The sequence below is a fragment of the Perna viridis genome, chromosome 10, assembly GCF_037379345.1.
Source record: "Perna viridis isolate PV_CMFRI_1.1 ecotype Kerala chromosome 10, ASM3737934v1, whole genome shotgun sequence".
Classification (NCBI taxonomy): domain Eukaryota; kingdom Metazoa; phylum Mollusca; class Bivalvia; order Mytilida; family Mytilidae; genus Perna; species Perna viridis.
Window position 1 is genome coordinate 20,048,262 of NC_142454.1, and position 22,953 is coordinate 20,071,214.

Genomic DNA, 22,953 nt, shown 5'->3' on the forward strand with positions numbered 1-22,953 from the left:
TTCCCTTGATTACTCTTCACTAACTGGAACTTGCATTTGAAAGTCTCATTTAGGGCGGCGATGGCCATTATTATTGGCTTTTTTTGCAGTTGAGTAAAGTACAAAACGATGTGAGAAGATTGATTGTAACATTTAACCAAGCTATTGCAAAATGTTTAGGCGATGAGGTACGGAATCTCCATACGCAGACTGTAGATTTACTAACCGTAGATAGCCATTGGAATAAAAGCAGAGGAGGATCTGTAAATTGTACACAAGTGAAAGTTTCAAGCTAGGAAATAATTTACCTCAATTTTAACACCAAACCATCACAATTCAAGAAGAGAAGAGGTGAGGATCCCATAAATCTGCGTTGGACCATATTGTTTTATACCCTTTTGTGGTACCATGGAAAGGTGGGTTTAAATAAGACTTTATCTGTAACCAGAGCGGCAAGTTCACATATGAGCTTACACAATATGTACGTTCAAATAAACAACAACAAAAAATAATAATAAATAAAATAAAATAATAAAAAAAAACTAAAATAACCGAAATACGTTGAAACAGTCAAAAGTATGATTAAACGAAAAATAAGTGAATTCATTCCTAGAATGTCGGAATAAACGCAAAATAACTTCGGACAGTCAAAAAACGTCTAATCATACACAAATTGGACCAGTCAGTACAAAGATATCAGATTAAACGCACAATCCGTTTAATCGGTTGACAAAAAAAAATAAGTTTAATTTGTCAAACACAGTTTGATTAAAAGAAAACAACATTTTGACGGTAGAAATATGTCTGGTTAAACGGTAAATATAAGTTGAGGCAGTCGGATAGTGAATAATTCAGTAAAATTTAACTAAGGCAATTGAAACAAAAAAACTGTACCAATTTTATCAGTCAAGATTAGTATGTTTGTCAGTCAGTATAAGTTTTATATAAACTGTATCAGTTAATATAGTATGGTAGTGTAGTGTAATATCATGAAGATGTCAGCACAACGATGGCGCTACCTTCCGCACAATTGGGGTCATCTAATTCCCTTTAGATGAAAGATGCTGTCGTAAGACGTGCTTTGTCACACAGAGGAATGTACTTCAGGGGTCTTAGCTAGTTGTGGTTAAGACATAGTAATAGCAAAATATTATATGTATGCAATACATCTAAATACATCTGTCACCTTCATATTAGCCAAAGTTGTATGTGTTCCAATTTTCACGAACAGTCACATAGATGGATACACCATAATGATCCATGACTTCATGATGACAACGACGATCACTGTGCCCTAAAGAATATGTGCATACTGACACACACACAAAAAATATATAATTTTGACACGTTATAGTCATACTCTTTAATTCATATTTTGGATTAACTTCTAATGTCTTACAAGTCATTAATATACATCTACCATATATTCCATGGCTTTTGACGTCCAAACGGACTTATATCGTTATTGATTTCCGGCGCAACATACAAATATAAGAATTGACGTGTTTGTTTTTAAAATAAATATATTTTTCGTTTTAATTCAAATAAAAGGAAAAGACCTAAATTAGTACAACATATACATATATCAGGTGTCAAAACGGACGGGAGAGTCGTGTTTTCGACGGTTGCTCAAGGTTAAACGGTGTCATGTGTTCATAAAGCAACACATAAATAAATATTAAACAGATGAGTTATGGCCTAAACATTTAGTAGAATCTACAATATAACGAGAATAGATATGGTGTAAAGAGATAAAAACCCCGCATTGGTCTTAAATGAACGACGAGGAAACCCTCATACCACAGGCAGGTTGTAGCTCGCCCCAAAACATCAGTATACACAAGTAGACCGTGCCACTTTCCTTTAACAAACGAAACTCATTTGCACCCGACATATCCTATTGAGCAATTTTTTAAAGAACAAATGGCGAAATGATATAGAATGAAGATGTGATGTGCTTGAAATAAAATACGGTTAATAAAAAAAAACCAAACTAATATATTGCCGCTTTTTGTCATTTTAAAAGAACTCGGAACATATGATCTCTGGTGATATACCGGATTTCATTTTACACAAAGCATACAAGATTTAGACGCAAAAAAATATGCAATGGCATCAAAGTACTTTGTCGTAATTACACCTCTGTCCCTTAAAATCTGCCTTAAATCACTTATTGGATTTCCTTTATGGATCATTATGTTTTTAACAGGTGAGTTTTGTTCACAGTTTTTTCTAGTTGTTTTATTGAAAGACTAAGTGTTTTTCTCTTGAACACTTGGTAGATTAACAAAGTTCAAAACATTGCTGTATAAACAACTACACATAGTAACTTACGTAATTCAAAATATACATGTATTAAAGCGTTCGTTTTCAATGTGAATCCAAATTTTATATATGTAATTGTTTTCGAATAAACGAGTTCACTTAATATGTACCTGAATTTTACATAGGTTTGACGTTTATTTATAAGTTAAGGTCCCATATCATGAATTTCTCCGAAAATTTAGCATGAAATGCATATGAAGGCTCGAATAACATGCATTTCAAGAAGAAATATTTCATAGATTTTGCTTGTTCGATTCAGGTAAATATAATGTAAAATTCATACGAAACTCATAAAAAATAAATTTAATTATAATGGCCTCCCATTTCAATCATTCCATACAAAAGCCAGTTCTAAAAACACACACAACGAATCAAAAATCCACTTCACAGTTTTTTTTAACTCAAAAATGCTTCTTTGAAATTTATGAATAGGCAAAAAAAAACATACTGAATCGTCAACACAAAAAGTATATTTTCTTTTTCATCATCACGACTTCTTTTTCAATTAATTACTGACAAATAATATCCTTTCAATCAAAGTATAGTAAAACTTATTTAATCCTGATATAAGTATAAAAAATGCTATTATTTTTCACAATCTAATTACTTTTATTCTATTACATGTATAAACAAGTACTATCTTTAAAAAGAGATAGCCGACGCAGTAAAATTTGTTCGTTTTACTTATAATTTTTAATGCAATGTTTTTGAACGCCACTAAGTTATCAGTATTTGGCCAATCGGGAATTAGAATTTTGATCAGGGGACTTATGTTTCATTGGAAGAGCATCATTCAGGTCAAAGGGTAAAAAGCGAAACTATACCTACTGCGTCGGAAAAAGGTATTTAATTTGATTTATATTGACCTACTCCTAAAAGCTGCCTTGCCAGTTTTGTTTTTCTGTGTAAGATTTTTAGGTATCCTTGGTTATTTCGAAAAAGCTCTATTAACAAATCTGTCATTAATAGATAGTCATAAACAGACGTTGGTAGTTTATCCTGCATTTTGTTTAAGTACCTGTAGTAATAAATACCAGGGAAATTAACCCGTAAACTTCGTCGAGAAAGACTGACTAGTGTTTGTGGTTGACATATGTTATCGTTGAAACACGATACAAAATTGTCAATTATATCTTCATCTGGCCTGCCACAGAAGGATACTTTAATTGGACCATTGATAATATTGGTCTTTTCACAGTTTGATAAGTTAACAATAAGGTTTATTCCTTTTGAATAGCTAAATGTGCCAAATTGCCTATAATTTAATTTTATGTGTGCTTTAAATAGGCAAGTCACATCTAGGAAAGAGTTTGTTGTGATTATGTGGAATAGAAATGTTTTAACAATCAAATTGCTTTTTTCACACATAAAAATACTTCGTAACACATCAACACCAAACGGATCAAATCCTCTTAATATTAGATAATGCAAGATATCACACTGATAATAAGAGTTTTCATGTAAGATTTCCTTGAGACTTTTCAAGCATAGGTTGTAATCTATTTCAAACAATCTATGTGTAGCTAGAATTTTATAAGGAAGGGTATTCTCAGCAAGGGCAGCACTTGCGCGAACTAGTTCTGTCAACAAAGTATAAAAGCATGGTTGCTCAGCATTTGTGAATAACCATCTTGAGTTTCTTAAAATCGTGGTAACATTTTGGTATTGTAATGCTTTGGACCATGCCAATAATTTTATAGAACCAAACTCAATATTAGTATTCAAGCCATTTTCTAGAAGCAATTGAACAACACCTGGTTTATCACTGAATACGGCACAAATCATCAATTCATTAAAACGTTTTCTCTGTTCTTTACTCGAATGTTTAACAGTTTGTCGGAGATTTATCTTTGAACAAACATGGCGTGTGAAGAGTAGGCAATCTACAAAAAAATATTTGTAAACGTAAGGTTAAAAAAGAACAGAAATTTCATATATTTCAGAACCAGAACGAATGTACAATCGAGAACACCCTTCTTAGTAATATGAAAAATGAATAAGTGAACAATAGTCACGTTTAGAAGGTTTCTGTGGTGTTTTATTTATGTTTTATTTGTATTTATTTAATTTTAACCTATTATACGATGCTTTTATTCACTTTTCCATTATTCTAATTTACGTTTAGTTCGCTTTATATATACATCAGTCCATTGATAAGTAAGTCAGTACACTATATCACTGAATCTCGTTTATGCTGTGTTGAAGCTAAGAAGCAGAGACTATCAATTTTAACATCTTTGGAATGACTCGTCCTGCGATCGTAATCACTAACTTAAAACTTATGAACGCTACCACGATGCTCCTGGCGTATAAAAATAATATTATATTATATTATATAATAATATTATATTTTAAATTAAAATTCTAATATAAATCTTATTCTCTTTGGCATTTTTTTTTATAGACGAGAACAATACGATTCTGATATTTTTACAGGGTAAAAACTATGAAAATGATACAAAAGAATTAAGATAAAGGAGAAAAAACATGTTTTTATGTCAATAAAAAAACATTTTTAAAGTTATTTGTTTTGCAACTATAAATTTTCGCCAAGTTTTAAATAATAGGCAGAATATATTTAAATAAGTATTTCGCGTATTTCATATTTTAATCATTTCTATTATATAAATCTTATTTGTGTTCTGATTAACGTCTCTCTGACATGTAATAAGCTATTTAGCCTCAAACCTGCCTGTATTAGGGGCAGTTAAAATTATGCTATTGAAATGCCTTACCTTTGATAAGCATTTTTTGTACAAGACAAATATGACCGTCGACCCCAATCTTTACTGATAAAAGAACATCTGCTGAGTTTCTGTCACATTTGTTCATCGAGTCGATGATTTTATCGGCCCAAATTGAGCATATCGTTCCATACGGAAAACATTTAGCTCTAGCAAGAAATTTGTTGTATATATTTGAGAAAACCTCATACTCATTCATAGTAAGCATTGATGTCAATGCATTCTCGGCATTGCACTGGCCCGAAATGTGACTACATCTTGGCAATAAAAAGGAATCCAAGTCATAAGTTGCAATTAGCGAAACCAAATCGAAATGTTTTTGTAACACTGCAATATGTGCTGAAGAAAACCTATGCTTAAATGTTTGAACACATTTGCCTCTTAAATTTGACTTAACAACCAACGGCATAATTTGTCTTATTACTTCTGACTTGTGGTAAATTACAGCTAAGTGTATCCAGAAAATCCCTGCGCGTTGATTTTTTATTGTAGCGTCACATGCCTCTGTCAATTTTAATGACGTTATATCCGGCTCAGGTGTGTTCTCAGTTGCCTCGTAGTAACATAATAGGTGAGGACATGATCCTGTGTTTATTGCATTTTCTAGCTGCCTAATCATCTCGTCCTTATCGACACCCTTTCTATAACACAGTTCTAACTCTCTTGAACAATTGCATTCTGTGTCCTCTTCTCTTTCTCTTAAGCTGAATGTTTCTGGAATAAAAAAATTGAGGATATGTCATAGTTTTTGTATTTTGTCACATCATGTTTCCCATTTATTATGAGAGTATCACAATGTTTATTTTGCCAAATATATCCTGGTACAGTAATACTGTCAAGATGATTTGTGGTCGTCGGTAGAACATAACCTACCGCCGAATTTAGTGTAAAAGATTTGATCTCGGAAGGTATTTACTACTTTGGAATTAGGTTGTATACCTAACATTTCAATGATGAGTTGGGATTAAAATAATGACAGAAAAGGATTGAAATGTCGTACAAAGAAAAACCATTATGATCGCTAAATCCATGTATAAAAATTAACGCACTAAAATTCAAAGATTCTACAAATGATTTTTATTGTATACTGCTTCTCAAACGACCACAAAAACAATTTTTGGACGTATAATGGTATCACCCTGTCGTCTTCAACGATACTTTTTGGACGTATAATGGTATCACCCTGTCGTCTTCAAGGATACTTTTTGGACGTATAATGGTATCACCCTGTCGTCTTCAAAGATACTTTTTGCATCACTTATTGGATCTTTTTAAAAAAAAAATTACACCTTGTTTCTATGGACAATACGACTGGCCCTGTAAGTTTTTGGAGTTTTTGGTTCCACCTTTTGAAAAAAATATGTAGTTAAACGGAGGTAAATTGGTGTTATCTTAAGATAACTGATAGAAAATATTCATTGTAAATCACATTTTGTTGATTTTAATGTTAACGAGTTCCTTTTGAAATTATGATTCGAGAGTTTATTACAAGATAATAGAAACAATCAAATACCTGTGCAATTCCAAGATGGGAAAATCACTGACACCCGAGGCTAAGATTTTATCGTTTTCTAACGATTCTCCGCAAAGTAATATTATATCTTACCCAGGGTGTATGATATCACCCAATCTTACATGAGCAAAGTTTGTGTTTGATTCTTCTTCTCACTTTGAGAAAATTAAATGTTTTGAATTGAAATATCTAACAATTTACAACTCATTATGATATATCAATGCGGCCAATGATTTTTAAACATGTTTTGGTAAACAGTCTCTTACAATTCTGTGCATGCATATTCAATCAGATTTCATATATCTCCTTTGGTTTTCAAATTACAAGTGGCCGAGGAGGAGGGGCGGCCCCCCACTCCCCCCCCCACAAAATGCATTTATAAATTGTTTTTTTATATTTAATTCCTATTAAAATTCCATACTTGCGTTTTCAATCAAATTTCTATAATGGTTGACTGTTTTTTTCTTACGTCTTTGGTTCAAATGTTAAAAATTGTTTTAATTAGATTTCTCATTCTATATTTAATCAGCTGTACGATATCGCTCACCGTTGTCGAGTTAAAGGGTGTTAAAATTAATTGAACATCAAATATTGTGCTATATTGTTTCCAAGCCAGTCGGTGTGTCTATAATACAATGTAAGTCCGTAGTTTAAGTGTGTCGAAAATTGTGTCTACACATGCCACATAGCCAAATTAACAGATTTCGGTCGTATCATGTTGCGCTCTGCAAAGGTCTTTATTTGTTACTCTTTTTAAAGTGTAATACAAATTTCTTCATGTTTATTTAGTTACCAAATATAAACATTATTGTCATCACAATATAGCTGCCTATAATTAATTGGAATTCTTACCAAACAAAAAAGGACATGTTAGAAGCCGACAATTTTCTTTCAACATTTGTATTATTTCTGTCTCGCTTTTCTTCTTAAATGCAAATATTGCTTCATACTTTTCCTCATGACTTAAATGTTCATCTTCTCCACCTGAAACTATAAACAGAAATTATGTCATATTTTTTCTTTATTTTAGTACAGTCATATTAAACGATAGGTCTAACAAATACTGTATAGCATAATTATAATACAATTAAATGCACTAACACAAGTAATGCAAACTTTTCAATGATAAAGCAGAAGGTGTTGTGAAAAAAAGTATTACAACATATCAGATCACAACAATAAAGATGTTTTTTTTTAGGAAATAAGAACGGAAACACTCATTTAACACATTATAATTCAACTTCATTGCCATTTTTACAAAATTTACATTATCTTTTGTTCTACAAATTAAATGAAAACGACCACATTCTTCGCCTAAGTTATGACTGTTAAGTATCAACAAAGTTATACATTTTGATATAAATCTCTTGTATTGGTGTGGCAGTGTGGAATTTAACCAGGAATTGACTGTGGATATAATATTCATTTAATGTTACTCTTTCTATATATTTATGTATTGTATTTTATTTATTATATGATATATGATTTGAGATTAATAAATGAATGGTTTATATGTTTATTACAACTTACTCACATTTATATTAAAATGTATACATTTTGTTACTTGTATCAATGTAGTTGATAATCATTTACTTTGACTGATGGATTTACCTATCAGCTGATGAGCTATTCATAGAACTCTTTATTTCTCTTTTATTTATTGGTCTATTCAGGTCACATGTACTTTAAAATTCTCTTTGGGGTATCCTTTTGAATGTGAGTATTATTCTCTTTGATTTTGCTGAGCTGGATGGCAGACATATTGATTTCTTTGAGATTTTTATAACTTAGTCTATAGTTTCTGCCTAGCATTTCAACATAAATCTACTTTGGAAGTTTAGTTGTATTGCTGAGTTTCTGGAACTTGTATTTGAGGTTTGTTTCTATATTTCTAGCACTTTATCCCATTAAAATAACTTTGCGTTAGCTGAGCAGCTAGTATGAGGTTGAATGTTTATTTTGAATTTGAGAATGAATTTGCAGTATGAAAATGAACTGAGTGAATGAGTAAAATCTATTTAAACCATTTAAAGAGACTAAATGATATAAAGGATTATCAATATTTAAATAGTTAATAATTGAGCTATTAAACCAAAAGTTTCAAATGAGACAACTCTTGAATGAATGTGATTTTCTTATAAATAAATAGGATAAAAATAATTGATTATAATGGTTAGATTTTAATATGTTTAATAATATTTTTATTTAATGATGTACTCAAAATGTTTGGTGTTTGTAATGAATGTTATTATTGTTCCATGAACACAGCAGTTATGAGACATATTTTTGCTTCAGGTTTTATATGATGTGTCATACTTTATGAAGTACTGTATTATACCAGACAGTTAACCTGACCTTTTCATCTATTTGAGAGGTAAGCATTAAGTTGTGTTTTTATTATATTTTTTTTGTGTTAACATACCATTTGTGGCAATGTTTGGCAAATTAATGTTTTGCTGTTATTTTAAATCTTATATGTTGCACACAGTTTATAGAGTATAAGAGATCTGTACAGAATACCATTATGTCAAAAGTTACAAATTATATTGGTATGAGATTTATGTCAATCATGAATAATTATAATTCATACATGTAGACGCAAAATACATTGAGTCTTAGAGACAGACTCAAAAAAGTTATATTGATGCACTCAAACAATAATGTACAAAAGACAAATACATGAAAACATAATCTATATTTTATTCTAACAATATTGTACAGGTTGACAGAATATGTTCTTTATTTAAAAAATAGAGTTATCTTTCTTTTCTCTGTACTTATAGTATTTTATTGTATTACAGGGTCAACTAATTTATTTGTAACAGATTCCAATCTGCCTTATCAATAAAAGAACCCTAAATCATCCATGTTTATTTTGTGGATCCCAACATGGTTTCAATGGCGCCCAAGGTGTTTGATGGCTTGGAATTTTGTTTGATGTTGCAACGAACTTTTAGTATTGTTCCCAGGACCAGCATTCATTAATTTAGTGTAACCGATCCGAGTTTGTTAACTTCCTGACGTCATCAGCCGGCGGAAAATTTAACAGCACTTAGACAATTTGGAGTGTTTTTCAGCTTTAAACCGGACTATATAGGTTTGATGCCACCTTTGTGTTGTACGTTTATATGTGTTTTGTGTGTACTGTAACTGTCATTTAAACATTTTTATGAATTTCTATGAAAAGAAACTTTGTCAAAAAGTGTTAAAAAATCAGCTGTTTTTGATTTTGGAAAATAAGATCTGTATTTAGTGTAGTTTAGAAACAAGTCTATACAATGCTGTAACACTTTACAGACATTACAGAAACTGTGTATTGTTAAAACCTGAGTGCATTAGGCATTTGTATTCATGTATATATATATATTTTTACACTTAATCTTTTTATTGAGAGTCGACCCCCTTTTTCGATGACACACCCACTCATTGGTCACATGAGTTTAAGGTCACAGGAAGTAGATGTGCAAATGTAAACAAATCCTTTGTTTACATTGAGGTGTGAATAGTTTATTGTTATATTTGGTGACACAAATTAAACCTATTTATTTATTAATTTTTTTTTATTAAATACTTTTGTACACATTTAAAACAGAGTGCATATTTGATTGATTAGTAGATGTGCATTTATTGCAGAATGTAACATTTGACAACAACTTGCATATAGCTTACACTTGCATACACACATACAGTGCAAACTTTTTGCATATCACACTCAAATATCTTGCTCGTATGTGATTGAGTTTGATAACTATGTGTTACTGTTAGTACATTATTATTATTGTGTGTGTGTACATTTAAATTGTCTTGTAGTTTATGTATTTGTCTTTTGTACATTATTGTTTGAGTGCATCAATATAACTTTTTTTACTTTGAACATTTCAGATAAAATCTTGATTTTTGATTTGAATAAGATTAAACTTGGATAAATAAGTTAAATTTTAATAAACCGAGTTAAACTTTTAAATCACTTAACTGTGCGGAAGTTTGATCGTGTCACTCGTGTACTTGCATGCATACCTAAACTAACATTTAAAGCAGCATAACACTGACCTCGCACATACCTTGAACTTACTCTTATTTTTTTATTTCAGCTTTAGCAGATACTTTTGAGGTATTTTTTTTTTTGCTGAGGGTATACTTCAGTTGCATTTATACATTTCTTAGTTGAGTCAGGGTCAGTCATCTCTAGTCATTGGTGATGTAGTTCAGTCAGATTATTGGTGAATCTGTAGACACTTATAGGGTAGTCTATTCATACAAAGTACGAGATACTTTGGTGACACACAGGCCACAGTATACATGTAAGTTAAAAGCAGTTATGCTTTGATTTTGTATTTTAAGTTCTTGGATACCAACGTATACTAGTTGAGAAACCAGACTATAAGTAATTGACTTTCCATTACTTGTTTGTGTAATATTATCCTCATTTTATGAGTTTGTTAACGTAAAAGCTTAACATCTTACCCCAATTTTTTTACATATGTATTAAGTTAGCTGTCTATTTATAATAAAGGTAGGTATATACTTTTGTCAATCAGTACCTTATTTGGAATTTGAGTAGTTATATATTTGTGACTGTATATATAGGTCAGAGATTATTGATATTTGGTTACCTACAAATCATTATCATGGCATCTACTGATGAAACTAAGCAGGAACCTACCAGTCCAACAGTTTTACTGCAACAGTATGATACCATGTTTAAGACTTTCCAGATGATGGGCCTTAACCCAAAGGGTGATGCTCCAGAGGATTTTGATCAATAGATAAAAGACTACACAGCCCAGACCAGGCAGAAACAGGAGACTCATGGACTTACATTACCAACCGATCCACCAACTTCAGCTACTGGAACTATTCCAAAGCAGAGGACTTATGCGATGGATACCAAACCAGTGGTGTACACAACTTCATCACAGCCACACAAGCTTAGAAGTTTTTCTGGTGGAGACAATAAAGGTGAAACTCCTTATGACATATGGCGATACGAAGTTAGGATGATACAAATGGACCTTTCATACAGTACAACACAGAAAGACTTAGCTATTCGTCGGTTATTGACTAGATCAGCAGCTAGAATGGTGATGTACCAGGACCATAAGACCATTGATGACTTACTGGAAACTCTTGACAGTGTTTATGGCAACGTAGACAATAAAGAACAGATCCTTGCGGAATTCTATAGTGCACGTCAGAAGGATGATGAAGATGTTACTACTTGGAGTAACCGACTGCAAGAGATCCTTGGAAGAGCAGTGGAGAAGCAACATGTACTGCCCAAGGAAGTGAACAACATGCTACACAACATGCTGTACACAGGACTTAGACCAGAGTTGAAGGATATTAGTGGACATAAGTTAGATACTATCAAAGACTTTAACAAGCTGAGAGTAGCAGCTAGAGAGAAACCACATGCCAAAGAAGTCTACAGGTAAGCAAAATACTGTCAAAGCCGTTACATCAGTAGAACCGACCAATGTTGAGCAGCTCATGAGAATGGTTAGTCAAGTTACTCATACAGTTGCAGAGTTACGTCAACAACAGAACTTTTCGAACAGTTATCGGCCAAACCAAACTCAGCCCTACCGTACTCAGAGTAGTAATCAACCCAACCAGAGAGGAAACTATAACACAGGTAGAAGAGGTTATAATCGACAACAAAGACAGAGTTTGAATTGACGACCACAACAATGATCGCAACCAAACTACCAAATTCTATCACAATCAAATCAAGATTGGAACAACCAGCGGGTATTTCAACCGACAAACCAACCAACTCAGCAGCAATACCAAAGACCACCAAGGAACCAGGAGACAGCTCGATGTTACCGTTGTGGTTTGTGGGGTCAAATTGGATGCAGAATCAACTTGGACCAATTACAACGTGATTTAAACGCCAGGAAGCTTTTACGGAGGGGCCGGTAAAAGGCATTAGAAATTCAGGTCCCATTTGCCGACGTAACCATATTGTAAAGAATACCATACCAACAGATTTATTTGGAAAACCTACAGAAGCAGACATCATAATCAATGGTTATAGAATTTCAGCTTTATTGGATACTGGCAGTACCGTTTCAACCATTTTGGAATCCTTTTACTTAAAACATCTTCAAGACACAGTGCACCTACATACTTTCGATCAGCTTTTGGAAATAGAATGTGCAGGAGGTACATCATTACCATATTTAGGATAGAATGAAGTAGACATCAAAATACCTAGCGATACCAACTCAACTACCCGTCAGCTATTTTTAGTCATACCTGACAGCCGCTATAGTTATCACGTTCCAGTTCTCATTGGTACCAACATCTTAAATCGAATGATGTAGAAACTTAATGAGGAGAATGGACAACGATATTTACAGAATACACAGTTATCAACACCATGGTTTCTGTCGTTTCGTTGCATATCCATGAGGGAAAAGATGCTTTCTAGCAACAATGACCGTCTTGCAATAGTTAGACTACAACAGCAAATCACCATCCCACCTAAAAGGGTCACTGAAGTTGAGACGTATTATGACAAGGAGATGCCATATCAGCAATCACTGTCTATTTTGCACCAACAAGGACATTGAGATTCAACCAACCTGCCTTCCATACAACTATAAACAGAATGGTAATATCACTGTAAAGTTAGCTAATACCAGTACTAAGACAATTACCATACCAAAGAAGGGCATCATATGTGAAGTCCAACCAGTTATTGTGGAACACCAATCAAACCTAAAACCAGATGATAACTTTAACTTGTTAGAATTGGTAGACATTATTCAAAGCGACTTGACAGATACCCAACTACAGAAAGGTAAAGATCTTATAGTCCACTACAGCGACATTTTTAGCAGAGGAGATCATGATGTTGGTTGTACTAACCAAGTGAAACACAGGATAGATCTTGTCGATGAACAACCATTCAAGCAGAGATAACGAAGCATACCATTATCCATGTACGATGAGGTGCGTACCCATCTTAGGCAGTTATTGGACATTGCATTTATCCGGCATTCACGGTCACCCTTTGCTTCGAATGTGGTTTTGGTACCGAAGAAGAATGGATCCCTCAGAATGTGTGTGGAGTATAGACAGCTTAATCAGCAGACGAAGAGGGATAATTATGCTTTGCCACGTATAGAGGAGTTACTTAACTGCTGCTCTGGAAGTAAGTTTTTCTCTGTGATTGACATGAAGTCCGGATACCATCAAGTGGAGATACTCGAGGAAAACAAGAAGCGGACCGCCTTCTCAGTTGGACCCCTTGGTTTTTATGAGTTCAACAGGATGCCGTTCGGACTGACTAATGCGCCAGCAACTTACCAACGCCTTATGGAGAACTGCTTGGCCGATTACAACTTCAAGATCTGTTGCATTTTCATCGACGACATCATAGTTTATGGTAGAACATAAGAGGAACATCTAGAAAACGTCAGACTGATCTTTCAACGCATCAGAGACGCCAACTTGAAGCTAGCACCTACCAAATGTGAATTCTTCAAGAGGAAGGTTAAGTACGTAGGCCATGTTGTATCAGAGTATGGAGTGGAAATTGACCCAGCGAAGACAGAGAAAGTAGAGGAATGGCCCAACAACACCGGAGGACGTACGTAGATTTCTAGGGTTTGTAGGGTATTTCAGAACATTCATCAAGGACTTTAGTAAGATCAGCAGGCCTTTAACAGATATGATTCCTATTCCAAACAAGAAGACCAAAAAGAATAGCGAAAAGGTGCCAATCAAGGATTGGGGTGAGCTGTAACAAACGGCCTTTAAGACACAAAAAGAAAACCTCAGCACAGCACCAATTCTAGGATATGCTGACAGTTCCCTTCCATATGAGTTACAGTCAGATGCTTTAGGAGACGCACTTGGCGCAGTCCTTTACCAAAAACAAGGAGAACAGCTAACAGTCATCAGCTATGCCAGTCGTGGAATCAGCAAAGCGGAAAAGAACTACCCACCAAACAAAAGAGAGTTCTTGGCATTGAAATGGGTAATTAGCGATAAATTCAGAGATTACTTGTATGGCCAGAAGTTCACAGTCCTGACTAACAACAACACGTTAACCTATGTCCTTACCACTGCTAAGTTGGATGCCACTGGACACCGTTGGCTTGCTTCGCTTGCAGCATTTGACTTTGACATCAAGTACCGCCCTGGTAGAAACAATGCAGATGCTGATGCCACGAGTCGTCTACCAACGATTAACAACGAGTCGGTGCAGGCAATATGCAACTCTGTGATCCCAAAGTCCTATGTGGAGAGTATGTCACTAACACCGGATGTTATACTAGATGATGAAGATCCTACTGGATTGGAGACTGGTAATATCATCGACTGAGTGAAAGTACAACAACAAGATCCAGACATTAGGATTATAGTGCAACATTTTAAGAGGAACTCTAAACCATCCAGCAAACAGATCGGAACTAATTTGCTTAGGAAACAGTTCAGTCACTTACGCCTCTTTTATGGAGTTTTGTACCGGTCAACAACAACAGAGGATGGGACTAGGAATCAGCTAGTATTGCCAACTATTCATGTGCCAACTGTTCTTGAGACTTTGCATGATGATTATGGTCACCCTGGAAAAGATCGCACTACATCTTTAGTAAGAGATAGGTTTTATTGGCCTGGGATGCACAAGGATATTGTGAAATGGATTGAGAAATGTGGAATGTGTCTACGGAGGAAATCGCAGACCAATCAGCGAGAACCTCTAGTGAACATTACCACTGCATGAATGAGAAGGACCATCATCAAAATTTATCCAGGAGACGCGGGAACGAATAGCAGAGGCACATCGACCAGTACAGGCCGCTGCAGAGAAAGCTAGAGAGAAGCAGAAGGACAATTATGATATGAAAGTTAGAGGAGGAACAGTGAAAGAAGGTGACAGAGTGTTAGTGAAAGTAGTTGCGTTTGAGGGAAAACATAAACTTGCCGACCGGTGGGAGCATGATCCATATGTGGTGATTACTCAGAAGAATGAGGACATTCCAGTTTTTGTGGTGAGGAAGGAGAATGGGGAAGGAAGAACCAGGACTGTTCATCGACACTTACGTCTACCTATTGGAATACTTCGAGACAGACCAACACCTGCACCATGGAAAGCAACACCTGCAAGATTGATACCTGCCAAAGAACTGGACCAGACCAAACACGATGAAACATGATGTGTCATACTTTATGAAGTACTGTATGATACCAGACAGTTAACCTGACCTTTTCATCTATTTGAGAGGTAAGCATTAAGTTGTGTTTTTATTATATTTTTTATGTTAACATACCATTTGTGGCAATGTTTGGCAAACTTATGTGTTGCTGTTATTTTAAATCTTACATGTTGCATACAATTTATAGAGTATAAGAGATCTGTACAGAATACCATTATGTCAGAAGTTACAAAATTATATTGGTATGAGATTTATGTCAATCATGAATAATTATAATTCATACATGTAGACGCAAAATATATTGAGTCTTAGAGACAGACAAATACATGAAAACATAATCTATATTTTATTCTAACAATACTGTACAGGTTGACAGAATATGTTCTTTATTTAAAAATAGAGTTATGTTTCTTTTCTCTGTACTTATAGTATTTTATTGTATTACAGGGTCAATTAATTCATTTGTAACAGATTCCAATCTGCCTTATCAATAAAAGAACCATAAATCATCCATGTTTATTTTGTGGATCCCAACATGGTTTCATTAGGGAACATAAGTGTTTGGAAATTTATAAGAGTTATTCTGTCTATATTTTTAACATGTTATCTATTAATATAAATGTACATTTTAGAGGTAGTTCTACCTGAACCAGAAAGAATAATAAAGGAAACCAGGATTCGAATGGTTATAGAAAAGAACTTTGTCCAAGGCTAACGCCAGGACAAGGAAAAAAGACACAAAACAAACACATGGAACCAAATAACACGTACAAAGAAATCAAAACAGAATGAACAAAATGAACTCCACTAGAAACTGGTTGCATGAATCAGATGTCCCTGTAAGTAAAGCATCCTAAGGTACACATTAAAATATTAATTGAATGGCCCCTGCACGAGTGGTTTATAAATAACAAGTAACTAGTTTATCAATACCAAATAAAGACACAAATATAAAAAAAAATTACCGTGCTACAACAATACTGCTTCAAAAATATCAACGGATGTATCAAGTAGTACATGTATTCTATTCGTTGTTTTGTAAAAGAATCAGTTAAAATGTATCTTAATTTTTGTATCAGGTTTGACACATAGAAGAAACAATACAAATTTTAAGCTGTTGTTCAGCCTGAACCTATTTTGAATTTAAGTTAAACCTTTTTTTAAATTTACATTGTAATTGTTAACAATTTCTTATTTTTAATACAGAAGAGAAAGCAATAAGTACACCATTATTGTTATGAAAGGTAGTTGATTTTGATTTGCATTAAAGTGTTTCACTTAAGAAAAATACCTTTAATTATCTTTGAAAAAAATAACAAAATTAAAGTAAAAGACGTATATACAGTACCCTGCATTGGATAAACTTCCCACTTGTTCCATTCCCCATTGCCCCATACCCCATGCCCCATTCATCCACCCCCCATTGTCCGATCCTCCATTGTCCCATCCCCCATTCTCATAGTCTCATTCCCCCATTGCCCCATATCCTCTTTACATAGCACTTTTTCCTGTTGTTTAATGTCTATTCCCCGTTCCGAAAAAAAGTAAGTAAGCGTTTTATCAAGCACATATAATGCACAGATTTTGTGCAATCACAATCGATTTTAAAATCTCGCAGCCAGGCTCGGGAATTACCGAAATCACACGATGTTTGCATTGTGTGTTATAGCGACTCCGTGCTGCATGAAAAATAATCATGCAAAATATTATGAAAACTATAGATATATGTATAAATTGTGAACAAATTTAATTTCTTAAATGATTCTTATTAATGTATTCATGAATATTCTTGCTTTATTTCGAATATAAAATGGCGAAACACTAGTTTTCAAGTGTACATATTCAGTCTCAGTTTCTCAAAATAACGTACTGCTGTAAATTATATGGGTCAATTAAATTCAATTTCAAAAATAGACTGATAACATGAAAAAAAAATGTCAAAATAAGCATCATATGTGTGGCTTCCACACATTTTTTTCAGTTGGATTCCAAATAAAAATGACATATTTTGCAGAGTGCGTGTGTGCCTACACTTTAAATATACCTATCAGTCTAAAACTATTGTAAAAAAATGTTAAAATTGTCAATGTAAGTATTATGTGAATGGCTTTGACACATATATTTCAGACACTAGAAATTATTGTTTAAAATATTAGAAATGGCTTTATTAGTATCCTTTCGTAGTTGCTACACTGATTATATATTTCTGCCAAATGAAGGGAATCAAATTTTCAATTAGAAAAATGGTATTTTTATTATTGCTCAATATGTTTATAATGTCACTATTGAAATCATGCGTGTATCTGTGACAAAAAACTTTTCAAGAATGACATTTGTTTAGAATTCGTATTAGCGGAAACATATTTAATCTAAATGAGCAGAAATTAATATTGTACAAATGTACAAAATATTGAAAAAAATCATTGAATAATAAACTGCGACCCTTGTAATCATTAAAAATTATTCTAAAATTTTTTTTTTTTGCAATCGATGTCATAAAAATATGATAGGTACGCTGCTCGCGGAAAAAATGGTAAAACAATTTCTTTCGATTGACCAATCAAAATCATTCCCTTGCGCCATTCTCCATTAAAATCCCCCATTCTCCATCCCCAATCGCCTCATACCCAACAAAATGGAAAGATTGTCCCATACAGATACTGTATCTTTAACATGTAAACATACATGTAGCATGTATGGATCAATAAGCACTATTTTTCAGTGAAATTAATAACTTACATAAAATGCCGATATCAGTTGATGTGTTATTCTTACTTTGTCCTATTCCCATACCTTTCACTCATATATTTTACAGACCAACACCTGCACCACGGAAAGCAACACCTGCAAGATTGATACCTGCCAAAGAACTGGACCAGACCAAACATGATGAAACAGAGGATGTTGCATCAGATGAAGAGTCAGCATGGGTTCATCATGTCATTGGGGAAAAGGAACAGAGCAACAGTGGTTTAGTCATCGCTGATGTGGATTCTGTTCAGAGACCTGATGAGGAGTCAACAGAGACTGGAGGGGACGTCCATCAATCGGAAGGTATCATCATTGCCAACGATAGCCAGTCTGATGTTGAGGATAACAGAGGCGCTCCAACAGACCAAGAGGAGACTACTCAGGAAATCAACCATTCTGGTAGTGATAATTCTCCGGATACAGATGCAGAAGATACACCAGTTCTGAGACGTTCCACCAGAGAACGGAGGCCACCAGAAAGATTTAGATCTGGTGAGTACCTTATGACCAAGTCTGCAATAGGAAAACCACAAAGTGACTGGGAAAAGAGAGTTAAGTTCATTACAACTCTAGCTTCTGATTCTAGTTTACTAAAAGATTTGCAGACAGAGGCAGGGCTTTCAATTCTCAAGATATTGGAGACACATACCTCATCTTAGTACATTCATGAAATGCCGAGACGTCATTTATCGGCCCGGGGGAGTATGTGGCAGAGTGGAATTTAACGAGGAATTTACTGTGGATATAATATTCATTTAATGTTACTCTTTCTATATATTTATGTATTGTATTTTATTTATTATATGATATATGATTTGAGATTAATAAATGAATGGTTTATATGTTTATTAAAACTTTCTCACATTTATATTAAAATGTATACATTTTGTTACTTGTATCAATGTAATTGATAATCATTTACTTTGACTGATGGATTTACCTTTCAGCTGATGAGCTATTCATAGAACTCTTTATTTCTCTTTTATTTTTTGGTCTATTCAGGTCACATGTACTTTAAAATTCTCTTTGGGGTTTCCGTTGGAATGTGAGTATTATTCTGTTTGAGTTTGCTGAGCTGGATGGCAGACATATTGATTTCCCTGAGATTTTTATAACTTAGTCTATAGTTTCTGCCTAGTATTTCAACATAAATCTACTTTGGAAGTTTAGTTGTATTGCTGAGTTTCTGGAACTTGTATTTGAGGTTTGTTTCTATATTTCTAGCACTTTATCCCACCCATTAAAATAACTTTGCGTTAACTGAGCAGCTAGTATGAGGTTGAATGTTCAGTTTGAATTTGAGAATGAATTTGCAGAATGAAAATGAACTGAGTGAATGAGTAAAATCTATTTAAACCATTTAAAGAGACAAAATGATATAAAGGATTATCAATATTTAATATAGTTAATAATTGAGCTATTAAACCAAAAGTTTCAAAAGAGACAACTCTTGAATGAATGTCATTTCTTATAAATAAATAGGATATAAATAATTGATTAAATGGTTAAATTTTAATATGTTTAATAATATTTTTATTTAATGATGTACTCAAAATGTTTGGTGTTTGTAGTGAATGTTATTATTGTTCCAGGTACACAGCAGTTATGAGACATATTTTTGCTTCAGGTTTTATATGATGTGTCATATTTTATGAAGTACTGTATGATACCAGACAGTTAACCTGACCTTTTCATCTATTTGAGAGGTAAGCATTAAGTTGTGTTTTCATTATATTTTTTGTGTTAACATACCATTTGTGGCAATGTTTGGCAAACTTATGTGTTGCTGTTATTTTAAATCTTACATGTTGCATACAATTTATAGAGTATAAGAGATCTGTACAGAATACCATTATGTCAGAAGTTACAAAATTATATTGGTATGAGATTTATGTCAATCATGAATAATTATAATTCATACATGTAGACGCAAAATTGAGTCTTAGAGACAGACAAATACATGAAAACATAATCTATATTTTATTCTAACAATACTGTACAGGTTGACAGAATATGTTCTTTATTTAAAAATAGAGTTATCTTTCTTTTCTCTGTACTTATAGTACTTTATTGTATTACAGGGTCAATTAATTCATTTGTAACAGATTCCAATCTGCCTTTTCAATAAAAGAACCATAAATCATCCATGTTTATTTCGTGGATCCCAACATGGTTTCATTGGGGAACATAAGTGTTTGGAAATTTATAAGAGTTATTCTGTCTATATTTTTAACATGTTATCTATTAATATAAATGTACATTTTAGGGGTAGTTCTACCTGAACCAGAAAGAATTATAAAGGAAACCAGGATTCGAATGGTTATAGAAAAGAACTTTGTCCAAGGCTAACGCCAGGACAAGGAAAAAAGACACAAAACAAACACATGGAACCAAATAACACCTACAAAGAAATCAAAACAGAATGAACAAAATGGACTCCACTAGAAACTGGTTGCATGAATCAGGTGTCCCTGTAAGTAAAGCATCCTAAGGTACACATTAAAATATTAATTGAATGGCCCCTGCACGAGTGGTTTATAAATAACAAGTAACTAGTTTATCAATACCAAATAAAAACACATATATAAAAAAAAGTTACCGTGTTACAACAATACTGCTTCAAAAATATCAAGGATGTATCAAGTAGTACATGTATTCTATTCGTTGTTCGTCAGTTAAAATGTATCTTAAATTTTGTATCAGGTTTGACACATAGAAAAAAACAATACAAATTATAAGCTGTTGTTCAGCCTGAACCTATTTTGAATTTAGGTTAAACCTTTTTTTAAATTTACATTGTAATTGTTAACGATTTCTTATTTTTAATACAGAAGAGAACGGAATAAGTACACCATAATTGTTATGAAAGGTAGTTGATTTTGATTTGCATTAAAGTGTTTCACTTAAGAAAAATACCTTTAATTATCTTTGAAAAAAATAACAAAATTAAAGTGAAAGACGTATATACAGTACCCTGCATTGGATAAACTTCCCACTTGTTCCATTCCCCATTGCCCCATACCCCATGCCCCATTCATCCACCCCCCATTGCCCGATCCTCCATTGTCCCATCCCCCATTCTCATAGTCTCATTCCCCCATTGCCCCATATCCTCTTTACATAGCACTTTTTCCTGTAGTTTAATGTTTATTCCCCGTTCCGAAAAAAAGTAAGTAAGCGTTTTATCAAGCACATATAATGCACAGATTTTGTGCAATCACAATCGATTTTAAAATCTCGCAGCCAGGCTCGGGAATTACCGAAATCACACGATGTTTGCATTGTGTGTTATAGCGACTCCGTGCTGCATGAAAAATAATCATGCAAAATATTATGAAAACTATAGATATATGTATAAATTGTGAACAAATTTAATTTCTTAAATGATTCTTATTAATGTATTCATGGATATTCTTGCTTTATTTCGAATATAAAATGGAGAAACACTATTTTTCAAGTGTACATATTCGGTCAATTAAATTCAATTTCAAAAATAGACTGATAAAATGAAAAAAAAATGTCAAAATAAGCATCATATGTGTGGCTTCCACACATTTATTTCAGTTGGATTCCAAATAAAAATGACATATTTTGCAGACTGCGTGTGTGCCTACACTTTAAATATACCTATCAGTCTAAAACTATTGTAAAAAAAAATGTTAAAATTGTCAATGTAAGTATTATGTGGATGACTTTGACACATATATTTCAGACACTAGAAATTATTGTTTAAAATATTAGAAATGGCTTTATTAGTATCCTTTCGTAGTTGCTACACTGATTATATATTTCTGCCAAATGAAGGAAATCAAATTTTCAATTAGAAAAATAGTATTTTTATTATTGCTCAATATGTTTATAATGTCACTATTGAAATCATGCATGTATCTGTGACAAAAAACTTTTCTAGAATGACATTTGTTTAGAATTCGTATAAGCGGAAACATATTTAATCTAAATGAGCAGATATTAAATATTGTACAAATGTACAAAATATTGAAAAAAAATCATTGAATAATGAACTGCGACCCTTGTAATCATTAAAAATTATTATAAAAAATGTTTTTTTTTTTCAATCGATGTCATAAAAATATGATAGGTACGCTGCTCGCGGAGAAAAATGGTAAAACAATTTCTTTCGATTGACCAATCAAAATCATTCCCTTGCGCCATTCTCCATTAAAATCCCCCTTTCTCCATCCCCAATCGCCTCATACCCAATAAAATGGAAAGATTGTCCCATACAGATACTGTATCTTTAACATGTATACATACATGTAGCATGGATGGATCAATAAGTACTATTTTTCAATGAAATTAATAACTTACATAAAATGCCGATATCAGTTGATGTGTTATCCTTACTTTGTCCTATTCCCATACCTTTCACTCATATATTTTTATTTACTTTTATAAAAAAGTAATTTTATCCTGACCATCTCGCCATTGTGCTTCAAGTGAGAATTTT

General features: G+C 33.2%; 1 protein-coding gene across 3 annotated transcripts; it reads right to left on the reverse strand.

Moving 5' to 3' along the window:
• Positions 1-1,317: 1,317 nt before the first annotated feature.
• Positions 1,318-22,953, reverse strand: LOC148604876 (uncharacterized). Of its 3 annotated transcripts, XM_088549438.1 has the most exons (5): positions 22,815-22,932; positions 18,474-18,998; positions 7,414-7,551; positions 5,040-5,762; positions 1,318-4,187 (listed from the first exon to the last, which is right to left on the reverse strand). In XM_088549438.1, the coding sequence occupies exons 2-5, from the start codon at positions 18,523-18,525 to the stop codon at positions 3,151-3,153; spliced, it is 1,950 nt and encodes a 649-aa protein (XP_088405564.1). In that variant the 5' UTR covers positions 18,526-18,998; positions 22,815-22,932; the 3' UTR covers positions 1,318-3,150. The 3 variants fall into 3 exon arrangements, with proteins under 3 accessions (XP_088405564.1, XP_088405563.1, XP_088405565.1); XM_088549437.1 differs by lacking the exon at positions 18,474-18,998 and having other exon boundaries at positions 22,815-22,953; XM_088549439.1 differs by lacking the exons at positions 18,474-18,998; positions 22,815-22,932 and adding an exon at positions 10,623-10,903.